This window comes from Mizuhopecten yessoensis, unplaced genomic scaffold (assembly GCF_002113885.1).
Source record: "Mizuhopecten yessoensis strain PY_sf001 unplaced genomic scaffold, ASM211388v2 scaffold10831, whole genome shotgun sequence".
In the NCBI taxonomy this organism is placed as follows: Eukaryota; Metazoa; Mollusca; class Bivalvia; order Pectinida; family Pectinidae; genus Mizuhopecten; species Mizuhopecten yessoensis.
In genome coordinates, this window is record NW_018408743.1 from 396311 (window position 1) to 412289 (window position 15979).

The 15979-nt window shown below is 33.8% G+C and overlaps 1 protein-coding gene across 1 annotated transcript in view; it reads left to right on the forward strand.

Moving 5' to 3' along the window:
* The window catches only part of LOC110462791, a 102204-nt gene extending 87265 nt beyond the window's left edge, over positions 1-14939 (forward strand). Inside the window, exons 3-5 of the mRNA XM_021516966.1 lie at positions 3221-3261; positions 5449-5592; positions 11349-14939. Coding sequence (XP_021372641.1) covers positions 3221-3261; positions 5449-5592; positions 11349-11411 — 248 coding nt within the window. The 3' untranslated portion in view covers positions 11412-14939. The remainder of the gene's footprint in view (positions 1-3220; positions 3262-5448; positions 5593-11348) is intronic.
* Positions 14940-15979: the final 1040 nt, after the last annotated feature.

Below are 15979 nucleotides of genomic sequence, written 5' to 3' on the forward strand. Positions count from 1 at the left end.
CGAATTTCTTGGAAATTGCCAGATATGTCACGACAACAAAGCACTCAATGGCCGCCTCAATAGCTATTGCTATCTTAACGTAGAATGCATTGCAACCACGTCAAATCTCGTGCTGTCTAAGATTGGAGGTCACATCTTCATTTTTATATCAGAATGATCGGTAGCCAGTCACACCAAAATCTTGATTTAAGGATTATCCTGCCTTATTATAACATACAACTAATTTGCAGAAACAATCCACTGATTTGTTTTAGCTCCTGAACGGTTGTTATACTGTATATACAGGTAAACAAGAGTGCGTAAATTGGTAACATTCAGATAATGCTAAATTAATGCAAAATGCTTTTCAAAACACAAAGGGAGATAATTCTAGCACAAATCAAATGATATTGTTTGCGGTATCAAGAACCCTTCGGTGTCATCCTTTGAAATCGTGGATGTTTCAATACTCTTCACAATCTTAACTGAAAGGTAACAATATAATACATTCTACGTTAATAGCATGATAAAAATACAGGGAAACCCCGTTGTGTCGATTTAAATACGGAAAACTCCCATTGTCTCGATAATTATACCGGAAAACCCCGTTGTGTCGACATAAACACAGGTAAAACCCCGTTGTGTCGATATAAATACAGGAAAACCCCGTTGTGTCGACATAAATACGGGAAACACCCCGTTGTGTCTATATTGTTCTAATTCGAAAAAGCGAAAAGAACGAAAATAAAAAGGGGTAAAAACTTTCCAATTTTGTTGTACAAACGGTTTTAAATGCTTCTATCAATGATAGAAAAGGTCACATTTTTTTAAAGTTTTTATTCGAAAATGAATGTAAAATCCTTTCTGGTTATCAGATTATACCTGATTGGACACCAGCAATAAACTCTCCGCTTGATAAGAGGATAAAGGAGAAGGGGATAATCAACGGTTCGAGATGAGTTTACACAGAAGCGGACGTAATATAAAGAAATCTGCAATTAGAATGTTACCAAATAGACAACAAAATGTTCTACTTACGTAAACAAACATTGTGACACATACTTCGTCCTTGATTGAATGCCGAGACATATTGGTCTAATCAACCACTGATTAGTTTCCCCAGATGTACATTAATTACACAGCATCCGTGTTCAGATCATCTCCTAAAACAGCAACTATTGACTTGATTAAACTTCATGGAATTAGAAGTGTCTTTTGTAATCATAGCCGCGCATCAGAGCTAAATACCATGACGAGAGAATCCACTGTAAGAAAATAATTAGGAAGCATTAAAAGTAAAGTGTTAACTGCACATGCATAAACGCAATCATATCTATAAATAATCCTCTATTTCAATTAGCAGGCATAAAACGATTGCCGATACGACACAGCAAATCAGCATCTTGATAGCCGTGGCATACACCGAACCACTTTACTGCATTAAGATAGGTTTTCTCTGCAATTAATCGGCTCTTGTGGGATTTCTTTTAATTTTGTGCTTATTCTTTTATATCTTTGATGCCTTAAATCTCTTAGTTTTGCGAATATCTACTGTATCCATTGTAACTCTGCACAATAAATCCTCTTTAACAGTTGCTTTAACCATTACAAAATATCAGTTTTGGGACGAAATCATAAACAACTTAATAACTCTATTTTCTTGAACGCTGGAAGGTTTGTTACTTAATAACATGGAGCTTTCGCTATGTATCTAAATTAGCAGTTTTTTCGGGATGATGACAGTGAACATAAACCTGTAAACAAATGTGTCTATAAGCGTTGTATAGTATTCCAAATCTCCGCCGGAAATCTAACTTTTCCGAGTACCATGTACAATGTGTGCTGTCTCTACAAAAAAAAAATGTTTTTCTCCTGCCCATACAACTCCAACAACCCATGTGGAGTATTAAATGGTCTGGGGTGGATGTTGCGGTATATGTGCTGCTGCATTCAAGTGAGGTGGCACTGTAAATTATACCGTTGGAAGCACGGTCCCACTACAAACAGAACACAATACATCCCACGCAGGAATACACACACATGGATATAGTAGCAAGGTGACATAGGACTAATAGTTAGCGCCTGATAAGGCAGCTTCTGCGAATTCCTAAAAATTGTATTGCTTAATGTATATGATAATTGTATTGATTGTATCAGTTGTATACATTTTATATCTATGTACTGTAAAGCGCTTTAGAGTGGCTTAGTTTAGGTAGATAGGGCGCTATATCAAATGCTGTATATTATTATTATCATTAAAGTGATGTTGGTTAATATATTGAAGTAATTGAAGGTATGCATGTTGTGACAAGAGACAGATACTTTTCTATGCTCTTACCCCGTATTTATTACCAATCTTTTTTTAATCTAAAGTCTTTAACCAAAACTTTATAGAAGTATAGCTTAAACTTAGTGTTACTTTTTTTTTCACTTTCTGTCATCAAAAATGGCATTCAAGGACAAAAAAACATTTAGTGTGGCTGATTCGGCAGCTGCATTGCTGTTCAGTCTGAATATGACGAGAGTTCATCGAATTTTTATAACGTGATGAAAGACAAGAAAATAACCGGATGCCTGACAGATTTTTCTCTCTTAAATCCAATTCTATACGCTTTGCTTGTGTAAGATATCCATGCTCGATACTGTTTTCTTATATGGGTTTATATAAATGCGTGTAAAAATAATTACAAAGGGAAGTAACTCTGCTGTTCAATATGTTTACACACTTACAATGAATATATAACATGACCAGTATCTGTCTCAAGGAATGATATATGTTCCTGTGCAACAATAAAAGTACAGTAGTTTTTAAGGTTTGAAAGCCATAGGAAACTATTGTGGAAAAATAATAATAATTCACGAGGTTCTCAGAAAAACGGTAGTGACGATAAGGCAGTTTCAGGAGTACTAAGAATTTATTTCTTTTGTTAATTTGTTTAAAAAACAGGGAAATATTTTTTTAGAAAACTTCAAGTTGACAATATTCGGTGAAAAAATGTCGTTCATATGCAATGTTAGGTGGGAAAAGTTTTTTTCCTTGTGGTTTTTAAATTTTGTCTCAGGTTTCATCCGAAATGTATGATTCGCGAAAAAAAAGAACATTTGGCAATGTATATCTGCATTACACTAGCCAGCATAAAGAGAATTTGTCATATTTCTCTCTTGAATACAATCATATGGGTATTTAAACTTATCCTCATATGTCTTTTGTTCAAACTTGTCCTCTCGTTTCTGTTTACAGTTCCAATAGAAGATGGGCCATTCGGAAGTCTGATTTGGAGGGTAAGTCTCAATTCAAACCAACTGATGTTACTCCTCATCGTCAATCTTATTCCAATAAAAACGGGAAACATTTAAAAATAAACCTTTTTCCAATTAATCCTAAGTAATGAACGACAAAAGTGGATTCTTTCATTTAGGACACAAATGCAGGCGGCTTGAAACTGTATTTTTTCATGCCGTGACACAATTTTAAATTTAATGAATTTCTAAGGAATGGCACACTTTCAAGAAGATCTAATTTGCTTCTTGAAATATTAATCTAAAGAGTTATATCACCACGGGAAGCCGTGACAAAGGCTTAACAGAATATTTACCGTCAACAACGGAGGAACAAATATCAAATCCTTTAAGAAATCCACTATAGTCTGACATTTTGAAATTGATTTGGATTTGGATTTCTAAAGATTAGCACTATTTCATTCCCGGATTCTGATTTTCCATAGAAGCTTTATTAACTTCATATCAATACATTATCTTTCCTTCTAAATCATAACACCGGATTTAGATGTGGTCAAAAGATCAGTATTTTACTGAGTTGAATTCGACAATTTTCCCCATTTATTTAAAAGCAGTTGAATAAAGGTTTTGTCTCGGACGAGAATTCTAGTAGAATCTTAAAAAATATTTATTCTGAAAGAAAAAATATATCAGGAAATGTGTTTGTTTCACAAATATCCCCTGCTTCACGATCAGTAGAACTATATCAATAAATATGGAAACGGATACTTGATCGTGTTATCAGGAGAATAAACATTATGAACATGTTTTTTCCTTCAGGTTAAGTTGGGCTGCAGTTACTGGATGACATATTATATCGCGTTTTTTCTAAAAATAATGTTTTTATGCACCTCCTCTTTGGTTTCAACGGAAGTTTTAAACAACTTTCCAACTTTGTTGCCCCTAGCCGAATTGATGGGTCCTAGAAAGAAATAACAACTGTATCATGTTATGTAATGCATTTTGGCATACTGTATCTATTACGAAATTTAAAGGTACATCACCAGTGTGTGTGTGTGTGTGTGTGTGTGTGTGTGTTACGTTAATATTTTATGATTTTGTAGAAATGTGTGAAGGTAAGAATTTAATACAATGAGGATATGTATGTGATTAAATAATAAGTTATAGCTACAATTACCCTTTAAATAAAGCATTAAGCAAATGCTACCTAAATATCAAGGTTGAAATGATTTATATGGAAACACGATTATTTCGAACTTATGTTTCAGTACTTGTATATCAAGACAAATGAGGTCATAATACATACCAAATTTTGACGTTAAAATATGAACATTTATTATAACGTTAACCAGATTGTCCGTCGTTTGGTATTCGAGAATCATTTACCTTCCTGTTACTTTAACCATTATCCACTGTTTATAAAAAAAACAAATTGTTGACTTCTCCGAGATAGCTCGTTTATGCTACAAGTTGTTCCCTTTGGTGTGACTTGCTGTAGTAGTTCCTTTTCTAAGCAAATCTATATGTTATTTAAGGCGTTTGTGCAATTAAAGGCAAACGGAAGTTGCAACAAACAAGCGACTTGCGTGTAACCAAACCTGATATTGAACAAACAAGTTATATTTCGTTGAACATGTAAGGATTACTTTAAATCATCACTAGAGTTTCTATGTCATCACTAGAGTTTTAGGTCATCACTTGATTTTATAGATCATCACTAGGTCATCACTAGAGTTTTTAGGTCATCACTAGAGTTTTTTGGTCATCCACAGAGCTTTCAGGTCATCACGATAGTCATCACTAGAGTTTTAGTTCATCACTAGAGTTTCTATGTCATCACTAGAGTTTTAAGGTCATTGCTAGGTCATCACTAGATTTGTTAAGTCATCCACAGAGCTTTCAGGTCATCACTAGAGTGTTAAGAACATCACTGTGTTTTGTTATTGCCATGCTATCTCTTGACCATTCGTGTCCTACGGACGAATTCATCCTCTCACCACATTCAGTCTTTCTCCAGTATGATGGCAATCCTTTTTTCGCTCCTTACCAAAAATTGTTTACTAGTAGGTCCTTTATTAGTTTACTGCGCTAGTATTTGCTGTTTCACTGTGTAATTTTACATATTGACTGGCTATTTGGGATATATAATTGACCCCNCCCACACACACACACACACACACACACACACACACACAAGCTCTGCTTTCAATATATGTTTTGTTTTCACAGGACAAGAAGTACTTGATCACTGTGCTTGTCCCAATAGGGATCGGCATAATTGGTGCCGTGTGCATCATATCCATGGCGTATGTGGTTCGCTTCTGTCATCGGCACGAGAGGAAAATGCAAGAAATCCGGGAAACCATCCAAAAGGTACAGGTCAAAGAAAAAATCTTGTACTTTTTAGCATTTTCACATTATGTATAAATATTAATATTTAGAATATCATTCGTTTACTCGTTTTTCAGATGCCAGATTAAACCGATGTATTTTGTTTTGGGAAAGAAATTTAGTTTCAAGAACTGGTGTAATACGAACCAAATGTTATTTGAAATCTGAAGCAATATTTACTTCCTCTGGGACCAGTTTGTACGATTTATCAAACGATTTTTTTCCTGTCTTGCTCATTGTAAACATATCAATATCGGCTCGTCGTTGACTGATATTGATTTTGCCCTGGGGCTCTTCATTGCTATCTGGAATCATATTTTGTGTGTCTCTTTGGGCAAGCTATATGCAGTTATGATTATGATTCATAGCCGTAATACACATTTATTTTACTTTACAAATGGCAGGTTATGGGCCATGAGTTGATCATAGATGATATTGAAAATGTCAGAGTAATAAACATCCAACAAAACCTGTTATTGACTCTCCTACGTTATTTCTTTGTTTCATTATCAAAGATTGCAACTCCAAACCGTATCAATAGCAACAGTGGTTTCCCATCATTATCTAAATATGCAATGTTATCTATTCACCGATATCGCTCATAAAATGCAAAAGTCTGTCTATTTCAAATTGCTGTAAGGAAAGATTACAAAATTTACATTACAAAGGAAAACGATTCTTTTATTTCAAATTGCTGTGAAGAAAGATTAAAAAATGTACAATCAGAAGGAAAACGATTCGTTAATTTCAAATTGTTGTGAAGAAAGATAACAAAATTTAAAATCAGAAGGAAAACGATTCCATCATATCGACACAAATCTACTAAATCGCGCTTCAAATCACTTTTTAATAAATAGTGAAAAAGAATCCAGATGCATAGATCATTGGTTTCAAGCTGTGAAATAGGAGCTAATGAACCATCCCTTTCTGCCCGTTACTTCTGACATTATCTCATTAAGAAATGTGAGATATGAAGGTCGATGGTTTCGATAAGCTCATTAGTACTAGTGTGCGTTGCTGTTTCGTTGTTCTGCTGAAATTACTTGGATTTGACCTAGATTTACGTGACGGGTGTCGTCGATGAAACAGAAAATGTTTACCCCTCCGGAACAATTGGTCGTTGTCATCTTTTTACTTCCTCAATGGTTTCAATGGAATTTTTTCCTTTGTTCACATGTTGCCCCAGTATCGAGAGTTTTAGTTGGAACTACAGTTCTGTTATCTCTTACTAACAGAATGATACTGAGAAGAGTATCCGATATATATGGGAAACTCAACTATTATTAAAAGCAATTGAGTACAGTAAATTATCGTTATGCCGAGACCATCAAACTTTAAAAAACATGAAGAAAGTTGTGTTTGATATACAGAATATTTTTTGCGGTCCCGTTATTTACGTTAATTCCTCCGATGAGTGAATTCACCAATACAACATGACCGCGACTGTTGTTAATTTACAAAATATAAAAAGCAGAGCTAGCAATCACGAAACACGCCGAGAGTTGGTGTTGTTTTTACGCGAAAATATAACGGCACTAGATCAGAGCTGTAAACGAGTTAACTAAAATAGCAAAAAAGGGCCATTTTCCAGGACAGTTTAACACAAAACTTAAAGGAATTAATTTAAAAATAATCATAATTGAAATTAAATGAAGCGGAATAAGAGTGATAGTCTTAAAACAGGAAAAGCAAAAGAAAGTTCATAATCTTTCAAAAATTGCATGTTGACATTTTGCATTAAGCATATTAAGCTAACCAGACTTTGAACAATGGACACATTCACGTCACATTCTGTAAGAGCAAGTTCGACTGTACGTCAAGTTCTTGGTTTATTTAATTGATTTCAAATTATTTCTTTTGATGAATTTTCCCAAACACACCAACACACTGAAATCAAAGAGCGTGATTTTGTTGAACTGGACAAAGTACAGTCTATGAATAAAAACATGTTGAGAATTAAAAAATACATCTGAATCGACATAAGTCGTCCTATGCTCAGTGCTCATTGAATGAATACAGCAGACAACTGCGTAGCTTACATATCCTCGAGCCCTGTCGGGGACAAATTTAGAATAATTGTTTCATTATTTAATATTTACATTTGCATGGCATTGTCACTATATAGCCTCTTTGAGAGCTGTGTCGTTGATGGGACTTTAATTACCATGACGCACGAGCCATAATTACCATGCCGCACGAGACACAATTCTTAGCGTATTAATTACAACACTGACCGGAACTACAATATCCAATGTAAATAAACATGACGGCTGCTGAAATATCGCTGGGCATTGTGAGATTTGATAATGTCATTGTAAATTGATGTGCAAAATAAAAAATAAAATAAAAAACACTTTTATTACAACGAAAACAAGACCAAGGTCTGCAATATCGTACAAAATGCACATCGGTTGAAATCACCAATGCCGGCAATGGAAACCATTTTAACGCTCATGCAATTTATCAGAAATATCGTCTGTTACACTGCACTGATCAACAGGGGTTCGTTATAAATGTCTGAAATACACATATTCTATAGACCTACTGACACATATGTAACAGACCTACTGATGAGTCACAGCACACATAAACATTCGTCGTTTCAGACATTTGTAACGAACCTGTGCTCCGTCGCAAGATCACTCACTTCAAACGCTATCAGTTTCACGCGTCTCGGATCCACGGTTCCTCAGCGCGCATTATGTTGTTTGCTTGCAAAGCTGTGTCATTCAAATAGATCATAAATATCATACAAAAACAGTTCAATGCTTAAATATTCGTAAAGCCTTCTACTCATCTTGTTACCTACATATCAGATAGTAATTGCATTAAGCATATAGACTTATATGGGCTTCCCCTTTTACTTGTATTCAATAACATTTTTCGAAATGAAATAACCAGGCCACCAAGACCTCTCGACGTCAATATAATGACGGAAGCTCAATAACTGAGTCAGCTTGATCTTATCGAAACCCCAACCGTGTCAAAACTGTTTTTCATTTGTCGTATGGGTCATGTTATAGTGGAGAATCCATAAATCATATCAGTGTTTCATAGTTCCTAGCTTACGCATATCCGTTCGATAATTTCATTTTTGGAATTAAACACTATGTATAATTGATATGAACATATGCAATCTATAAAGCGGGCTCCTGAGCAAATACACTTTATTTCATAATCTTGAATACTTGACAAATGATATAAAATACTTTCAAGTGAAACGTACCACCTACATATACATTTTAATGATTTATCAGCAAGACCTTCGTAGCATTGTCGTGCAAAGTTCAGAAAAATATATAGATGCCTTTGTCCGAAATATCATACTCTTATTTCAATGAAAGCTTTATCGATATGTATTTCTTGTCAAAAGAAAATTAAGAGCTTTGGAATCATTTATATCATCAAAGTATAAAAGTAATAACAAACGTTTTCATGAAAAAAAGACGATAGCTTTTCGTTTTGTCTACCAGAATGATGTTCTGAGCATACTTAAGTTCGAGAAAGTGTACAAAAACGTCTTAAAAACAACTACTAGCATTCAATGCAGTTGGGAAGTCAAGTAACAACGCATTCTACTCTCGCACATTTTAAGGGTTCCATCTACCTTTAAATTTTCATCATGTGTTTCACCCGGACGATGATAACCGCTCGAGACTGCGCGCTATTGATGTACCATATACAAAAAAATCTTCACCCAGTGTTAATTTCGCCCTCCACATGAAATATCTATATATATTATGCTGTCTACTGATACTCGCTGTAATAAGAGTGGGCGAAAGAGGCCAAAATTAAACAGCAGAGGAAATGTCCCGCTTATAGTACTAGTGTATTAAACACCTAATCCCCAGAGGACCTTTATTTACTTACTTACTTACTTATGGTGGTTTTCCAACACAGGTCCTGTCAGGTCCTCTTCGTCGGACTCCTTACCTTTATTTACACTGACAGTGTTTCAAACTCTCTGACAGTAATAATTTATAAATGCGTTGTAATTATTTCGATTAATCAAGCATGTATTGAACGAATACCATGGTACTGTCACATAACGCTAGTTATCCCTGAGCTTTGCAGGATATCTCGATGCAATAATGTTTGAAAACTCCATTGTTGCGTCTTAAGTCGATTTTACTACCACCGCAATGACAACATATACATAGGAACGCAATGCAAGGATTTCTCTTTTTAGTGGCATAGAACAACTGGGTCCTTCTGAATTGGGGGTTTTCCCCGACATACAGTAACCTTCCCGTTTCGATATATCTGTAGCACAATTGGGCCAGGGCATATTTTTTGGCCGTGTAGCTCTAACGGCTAGAGCAATAGTATAATAATCTGAGGTCAAGGGTTCGAATCCCGGGCAACCCATGCTGATTTTTTTACAATCAAAGCACTGTTAATGATCACATTTTGTTTATATCATCTTTATCATTTATTATAAAAGTCCCGAACGGTATGGTTTCCTTTGTAGAAACGATTTGTCTTAGCTGGAGTCATGTCGGGAAAACAACAACACATAGTTACAGTTATTGGCAGTGGTACGGGGATTTTTGTTAATTCCCTGTACATTTAACATTGTTGCATTTTAAGAATGTTTCGTTATGTTTTACTTAGAACATTTTAAGACTTTGCCAACAGTTAAAGGGTCCTTCATTTGAATTGATTTGATGAACGGAAATAACTTCAAGCGTTGTATGTAGCCAGTATACATTAAGATATAAGTTACTGGTAAATACTTCATTTATCCCAAAACCAAATTTACTGAGATTTATGGCAATATCGTTGTATCTAGACCTGTTTTACGAATGTTAATTATTTTGCTTTTGTGAAAAGAACGCGTATGTACAGTTTTTGAATAGATATGCACTTGATAAATACGAAAAGAAAATCATTATTACATAATCCTCTATTTAAATCCTATCTGATCAACTGTCCAAAATTGAAAGAAGGGTTTTGCATTCTTTTCTACTCATAAAATACAACTGCAATGAATAATGTTCTTTGTATGTTGTAATTGATTTATCCAAATTCGAAGAAAACGCAAGGAAGATTTTTCAACAATTATTGACGTCTTCAGATCACATGATCAACATGATGTATATCCTTTGTGTTGTTTTCTTACGTAGTTGACAAATGGGGCTAAACTCTTGGGAGAAATAACTGCATTTTCTAGAATTGTTTTCATTGTACTACTTGCAAGTAAAATTATCAACGTGACTCGTGCCTAGAGCAAATTACAAGCCCAGAAACAAAACAGCGTCTGAGATATATATCCCCAAATCAATTCGCTACTCGGTTTTTATAATTTGAGTGTCTCTTGATTGCTAGTTCCATCCGCCGGAGACCAAAAACTAAACACAGCACAATGTCACGAAAAGCCATTTTTATTGTCGTTTCACCAGCAAGCCGTGCCAAATGACTGTCAATAATAGCTTCAACAACGAACACAACAGAGTCAAAGTATTCGTATATCATTTTGGATCTGGAAAAAAAATCAAATTGCAGTTAAATTGAATATAATGGAAACCAAGTGTGCAACGATACATGTATTATATTTCAATTCACCATTGTTCGTGCCAGGCAATGCTATGCTATCCGACACGCAATGGCGATATTTAGATGGCAGTTTTAGTTTTACAACGATTTGATTTTATGATTTTTGGGGGAATAATATAGATAAACTAATGTCTTTTCATTAACTGCTTTAAATTGGATTGGTTTTTTTTCTTTCATTACAGAGATATGCAACGCAGAATGATCAGGTCATACTACTCACGAACTCTTCAGATGACGAGTTTTGATGTCATAAATCCCCTTTGGGTTGGAGTGGAAGCGAAAATAAAAATTGAAAAATGGATTATTATACATGTAATATAATGGAAATTTGAATTTGCAATATTTTTTTTCATTGAAAATTAATTTTAAAGAAAACTGATGACTGCAATTTAGTTGCGTTTGTAATATTATAATAACAATATCGGGAAACGGGAAATCATGCCGTCAGTTTACTATATGTTGCTTTATATGGCAATTATGGATTTTTTGTTGGGATATATATGTGGTTATATGGAACTGAAAAGGATATATTGACCGTGACAACGTCGAGGTCGATATAACTTATCAGGTTTATAAAACTACATATTCACTTCAAGAACAAAAATCCGTAATTGGTATAATGGATGCCAAATGACGCTGCTTTCACTATCAAACAATATGGAATGTACTTAAGTCGTCAAAAGAACAGTACTGAACTCAGGAGACAGCATTTTGACGTTACATTCACAGTGACGTCATAAAGAGGATATTAATCTGCTGTTTCTAAAAATAGTAACACCGGGCCTATATCACAAATCGCCGACTTCCATGTAATTATGAGTCAACCAATGAGAATGTATGAATATGTTATCATATATAAACTGTTAAGGGAGTATGCTACCTTACACATTCTACAAGGGATTCTTGCTTGTGTTCTTTTTCCTTCAAAACGAAAAGAATTATTCAAAATGAACTATCATGTTTTAATGCATATTGATTAATCTTCGATGCGTAATCTATGATTATTAAAAAAAAATAAACGAAGGATATTTCACAGTTTTTTTAACGTGTTGAAGTCTGTTGAGAAAGAAAGGAACATCATAATAAGGTATCAAATACCCGTAAACTGTGAAGCTTACTTTCGTTACTTACGTCTTACTCAAACTAGATGCACGCGGTAGTCGACTTTAGTTGGGATGCATCAGGACCATAGAAAAAAACCACAACGTTGAAATATTTTGTAGCATTAGTTTGCAAAAAGAGATTGGTGTAAACAAATGCAGGAAAACTTGCTTTCTTTTCTTTTTTTCATGATAAAAAATATTATCCCTATCACAATTGTTTTGATATGAACACTAATTGTGACGTCATACTTAACAATGTCATGACGTCATGTATTCAAGATGAAAGGCAAACATGGTGGTGTTTTCTAAAAAAAAATCAGATTTATCGTGTGACAATATGAGCATTAGGTTATTTTAGGTAAATATACCAAAGTATTATAAAAAGAATATATAATTTGTGCCAATTTCATCTTATTTTTATGGTACGAACATAAATTTTAATATTTTGTGTGATCAAGGGGGAAAAGTCCTTTTTAACATTTAAAGTATGCCTCTAATGTTTTTTCATATGGAAAGAATTTGATAAAACCATTTATTTTGGTGATTAAGCAGAAAATTCTTCGTGTTTTATTGGAAACAGGTGGTTCGTGGTTAAACTTCTTAAATGGTTTTTTTTTCACAATACAATCAAAAGTCTTTTAATTGCTACCTCCAAATCAAATATAAAGCGTTTACACATTGCTTCATATATCTAATGACTATGTTTACTAGAGCGTGACGACATTTTGTCATGATATGAAATGTAACATTAAATTACAAATAACAAGAAATTATAGTGTTTTTTTGTGCTTGGTGCGAAAACGAATACAAACATTTTGCAATTATTTTCGAGAAAATAATTTATGTATATTTATGTATATAGCACATATCATTGTCTTTGTTTGAAGAACCTAACGAAGCGACGCCACACTCTTTTCACGCATGATAACGCTATGTCACAAATATTATAATATCACCCATTGGTCAATAATAATCGGTCTGATTTTGAACCATTTGATTTTCTTGTTATTACAAACGAAAATGTACGTACTTTCTTGAATTATGCTTTAAATGATGGATACTTTATAAGGTTGTGAAATGTAAAATTCTTACTATCCTTTAAAAAGGAGAAATAAAGAAAGTGCTTACATGATTTAGTAACATTCCACTTTGGGTTTTTTTATATATAAAACAAAAACAACCCTTTGTTAGATGATAAAAAGGCACCCACACGAAATGTCTTGTGGTCTAGTATTCAATACACTTTTGTTTGTTTGTTAAAATTAAAAATTATCAAATCTGAATATTCAAGATTATCAAGAACAACTACACTCAAGAAACTGATGTGGAAATGTTGTTTACATCAGAAACAATAGACGGTAGTGTTAATCCAAGTTTTCAAACATTTGAATCTGTTTGCGCAAGAGGGACCGAGACGTGAATTGAATAATATTATAGCCAATGGGTATTGACATTGGCCTTCCTTCATGATGTTGTTATTGATTTTGTCTGCAGTTCATGTCAAAAAATATCTTTGAAGATGCGAGAAATGCATAAGCACGTGTTTGTTGTTTTTTAAAGCACATGGCACATTAGTATATGAAAAATTGTATACAAACACATGAATTTGATATATTGCAAATTTTCACTGTGATATTAAACCATACTGTTATCTCAAACGGTTGAAACGAAATTGTAATGAACAGTAAAACATTCAATGGTCCAGTTCGAAGACATTTTAAACAGCGTCTGTATCAGATATATTTGCGTCATTATGACGTCATTGTTTCACACGAAAAGTTATTTTGGTAATGCAATTTTACCTGAAGAAAAAAACAGCATTTAGGGCAAGCAATTTTTAAAACAACGTAGATATGTTTTATTTTCAATTAAATGCCAGTCGGAATGTTCGGAAAAAAAAATACTTGCCTATTTGAGTTATCGAAAACATGTACGTTTTTTTACCTGCAGGAGTTTGTGAAAACGGTCAAATATCAGGAACAAGTATATCACTTTAATATATATATGTCTTTTTAATGATGTTTTCGTATTGCTGTATATAGAAGTTGCAATTTTCTAATGATGATAATAGTTTGTATAAAATTACAATAAATTGGAAGTATTATGATTATAACTCAAGAGGTATATACTTAAACGCAAGGCAAATAAAAGATAAAAGATATCGAATGTTTAGCATGTATTGTAAGTAGCTTAACGAACACAAATAAAAAAGGAATACTTTTAATATTGAATAAAGGACGCTCACTATCTTACCGTGACATAAATCTCCTTCCGTAAAGAGTTCCACACTAAGAAACGTACCTTCCCAAATGACAATTGTTGATTGTGTTAATCAATTGATGAAGGTATGTGAAAATCAATTAGGCATTATTGTAAGGGGAGTAACTCTAACAAATTCGCCGGCATTTCAGATGTGATTAATGGCAAATCAAACAATTCAAAGCTGAACAAATAGAAAATACATTGTATCAGTATATATGATTGACATGAAAACGGACATCCATAGTATCAAGTAAATAACATGTATTCGATATTTTTGTTCGTATTATAATTAACATTTTATTCTTCACATTCGATATATATGAATATTTGTTATCATTGTTTTATTTGTTCTTGACTGAAACATACATCACATAGTTTTAAGTCTGTTAATTCACCATTATTTGCCATATTGACATTAAAAACTTTTTTTGTAAACATGTGAGTATTTTGTTTTTACTATGACTGTGCTCTTCTTTTCGATCTAATACAAGAAAGATAACTCTGATTGCTTTCAGCGTTTTTCGCAATACTCCTGTAGACTTGGTATTTTAGATACCCTATAAAGATTGATTTCTTTAAGTTTATGTTTCTGACGCCAACATGCTAAATACTAAAACTTCGATGGACAGTTAGAACATATCGTGATGACGTCACTTGCCAATTGATCGGAATGTACCTTGATTATCTTTTTTTAAATCAGTCAACTTCTTAGTTCTTAGCTCTCTTTGTTTTGCACTTAACTGCTGCATTAAATGAAAAATGGATTTATTTAGATTGTTAGCTAGTATGATGGCAGTGATGAGATGCCCCATATCTTTGAACAATAATCAGGAACTGTCGGCCTTCGGAGACAGAAATCAGTATTTTGACAAACTTTCAAATACTATGAGTACAAATAATAAAGATTCCTTGTCAAAACAATGTAGCTCATGATACAAAACGAGAACCTCAGATTCTGTTTTAATTCAATATCATTATCGGGAGACATTCAGCCTTATCCTGGCTTTATCGAGAAACTAATATGGTCGCTCCAACCGTCAATCCAATACATGCGATTATTTGAAGTCTGCTTTCAAAAGAAGGTTTCATCATTTAAGATCGTGTGTATCCTGAATAATATAGATACTGTTACAAGAGCTTTGCTTTTTACCGGCTCTCCTTTTGATAGTGGTGTTTAGCGATATCAGTGATGACTTGGCCAACACACGCAAACCCCTTTCGCGTATTCAACCGGTTTGTCTGTTTTTAAATGTAACATTTTCGAGTTTTTCAGCATTAAATAGGCCAGACCTTATTTCATAAACGAACAACTCTGCTTTGTCGCAATAATAGCCCTCTAGAGCTAATGTTCCTTGTTTACCTGTATGAGACGTTAAATAAAGTTTCTTATATCTTGTATGCTTCCACCGTTTGGATCGCGATAAACAGATGCGTCCGTAGAGTAATCT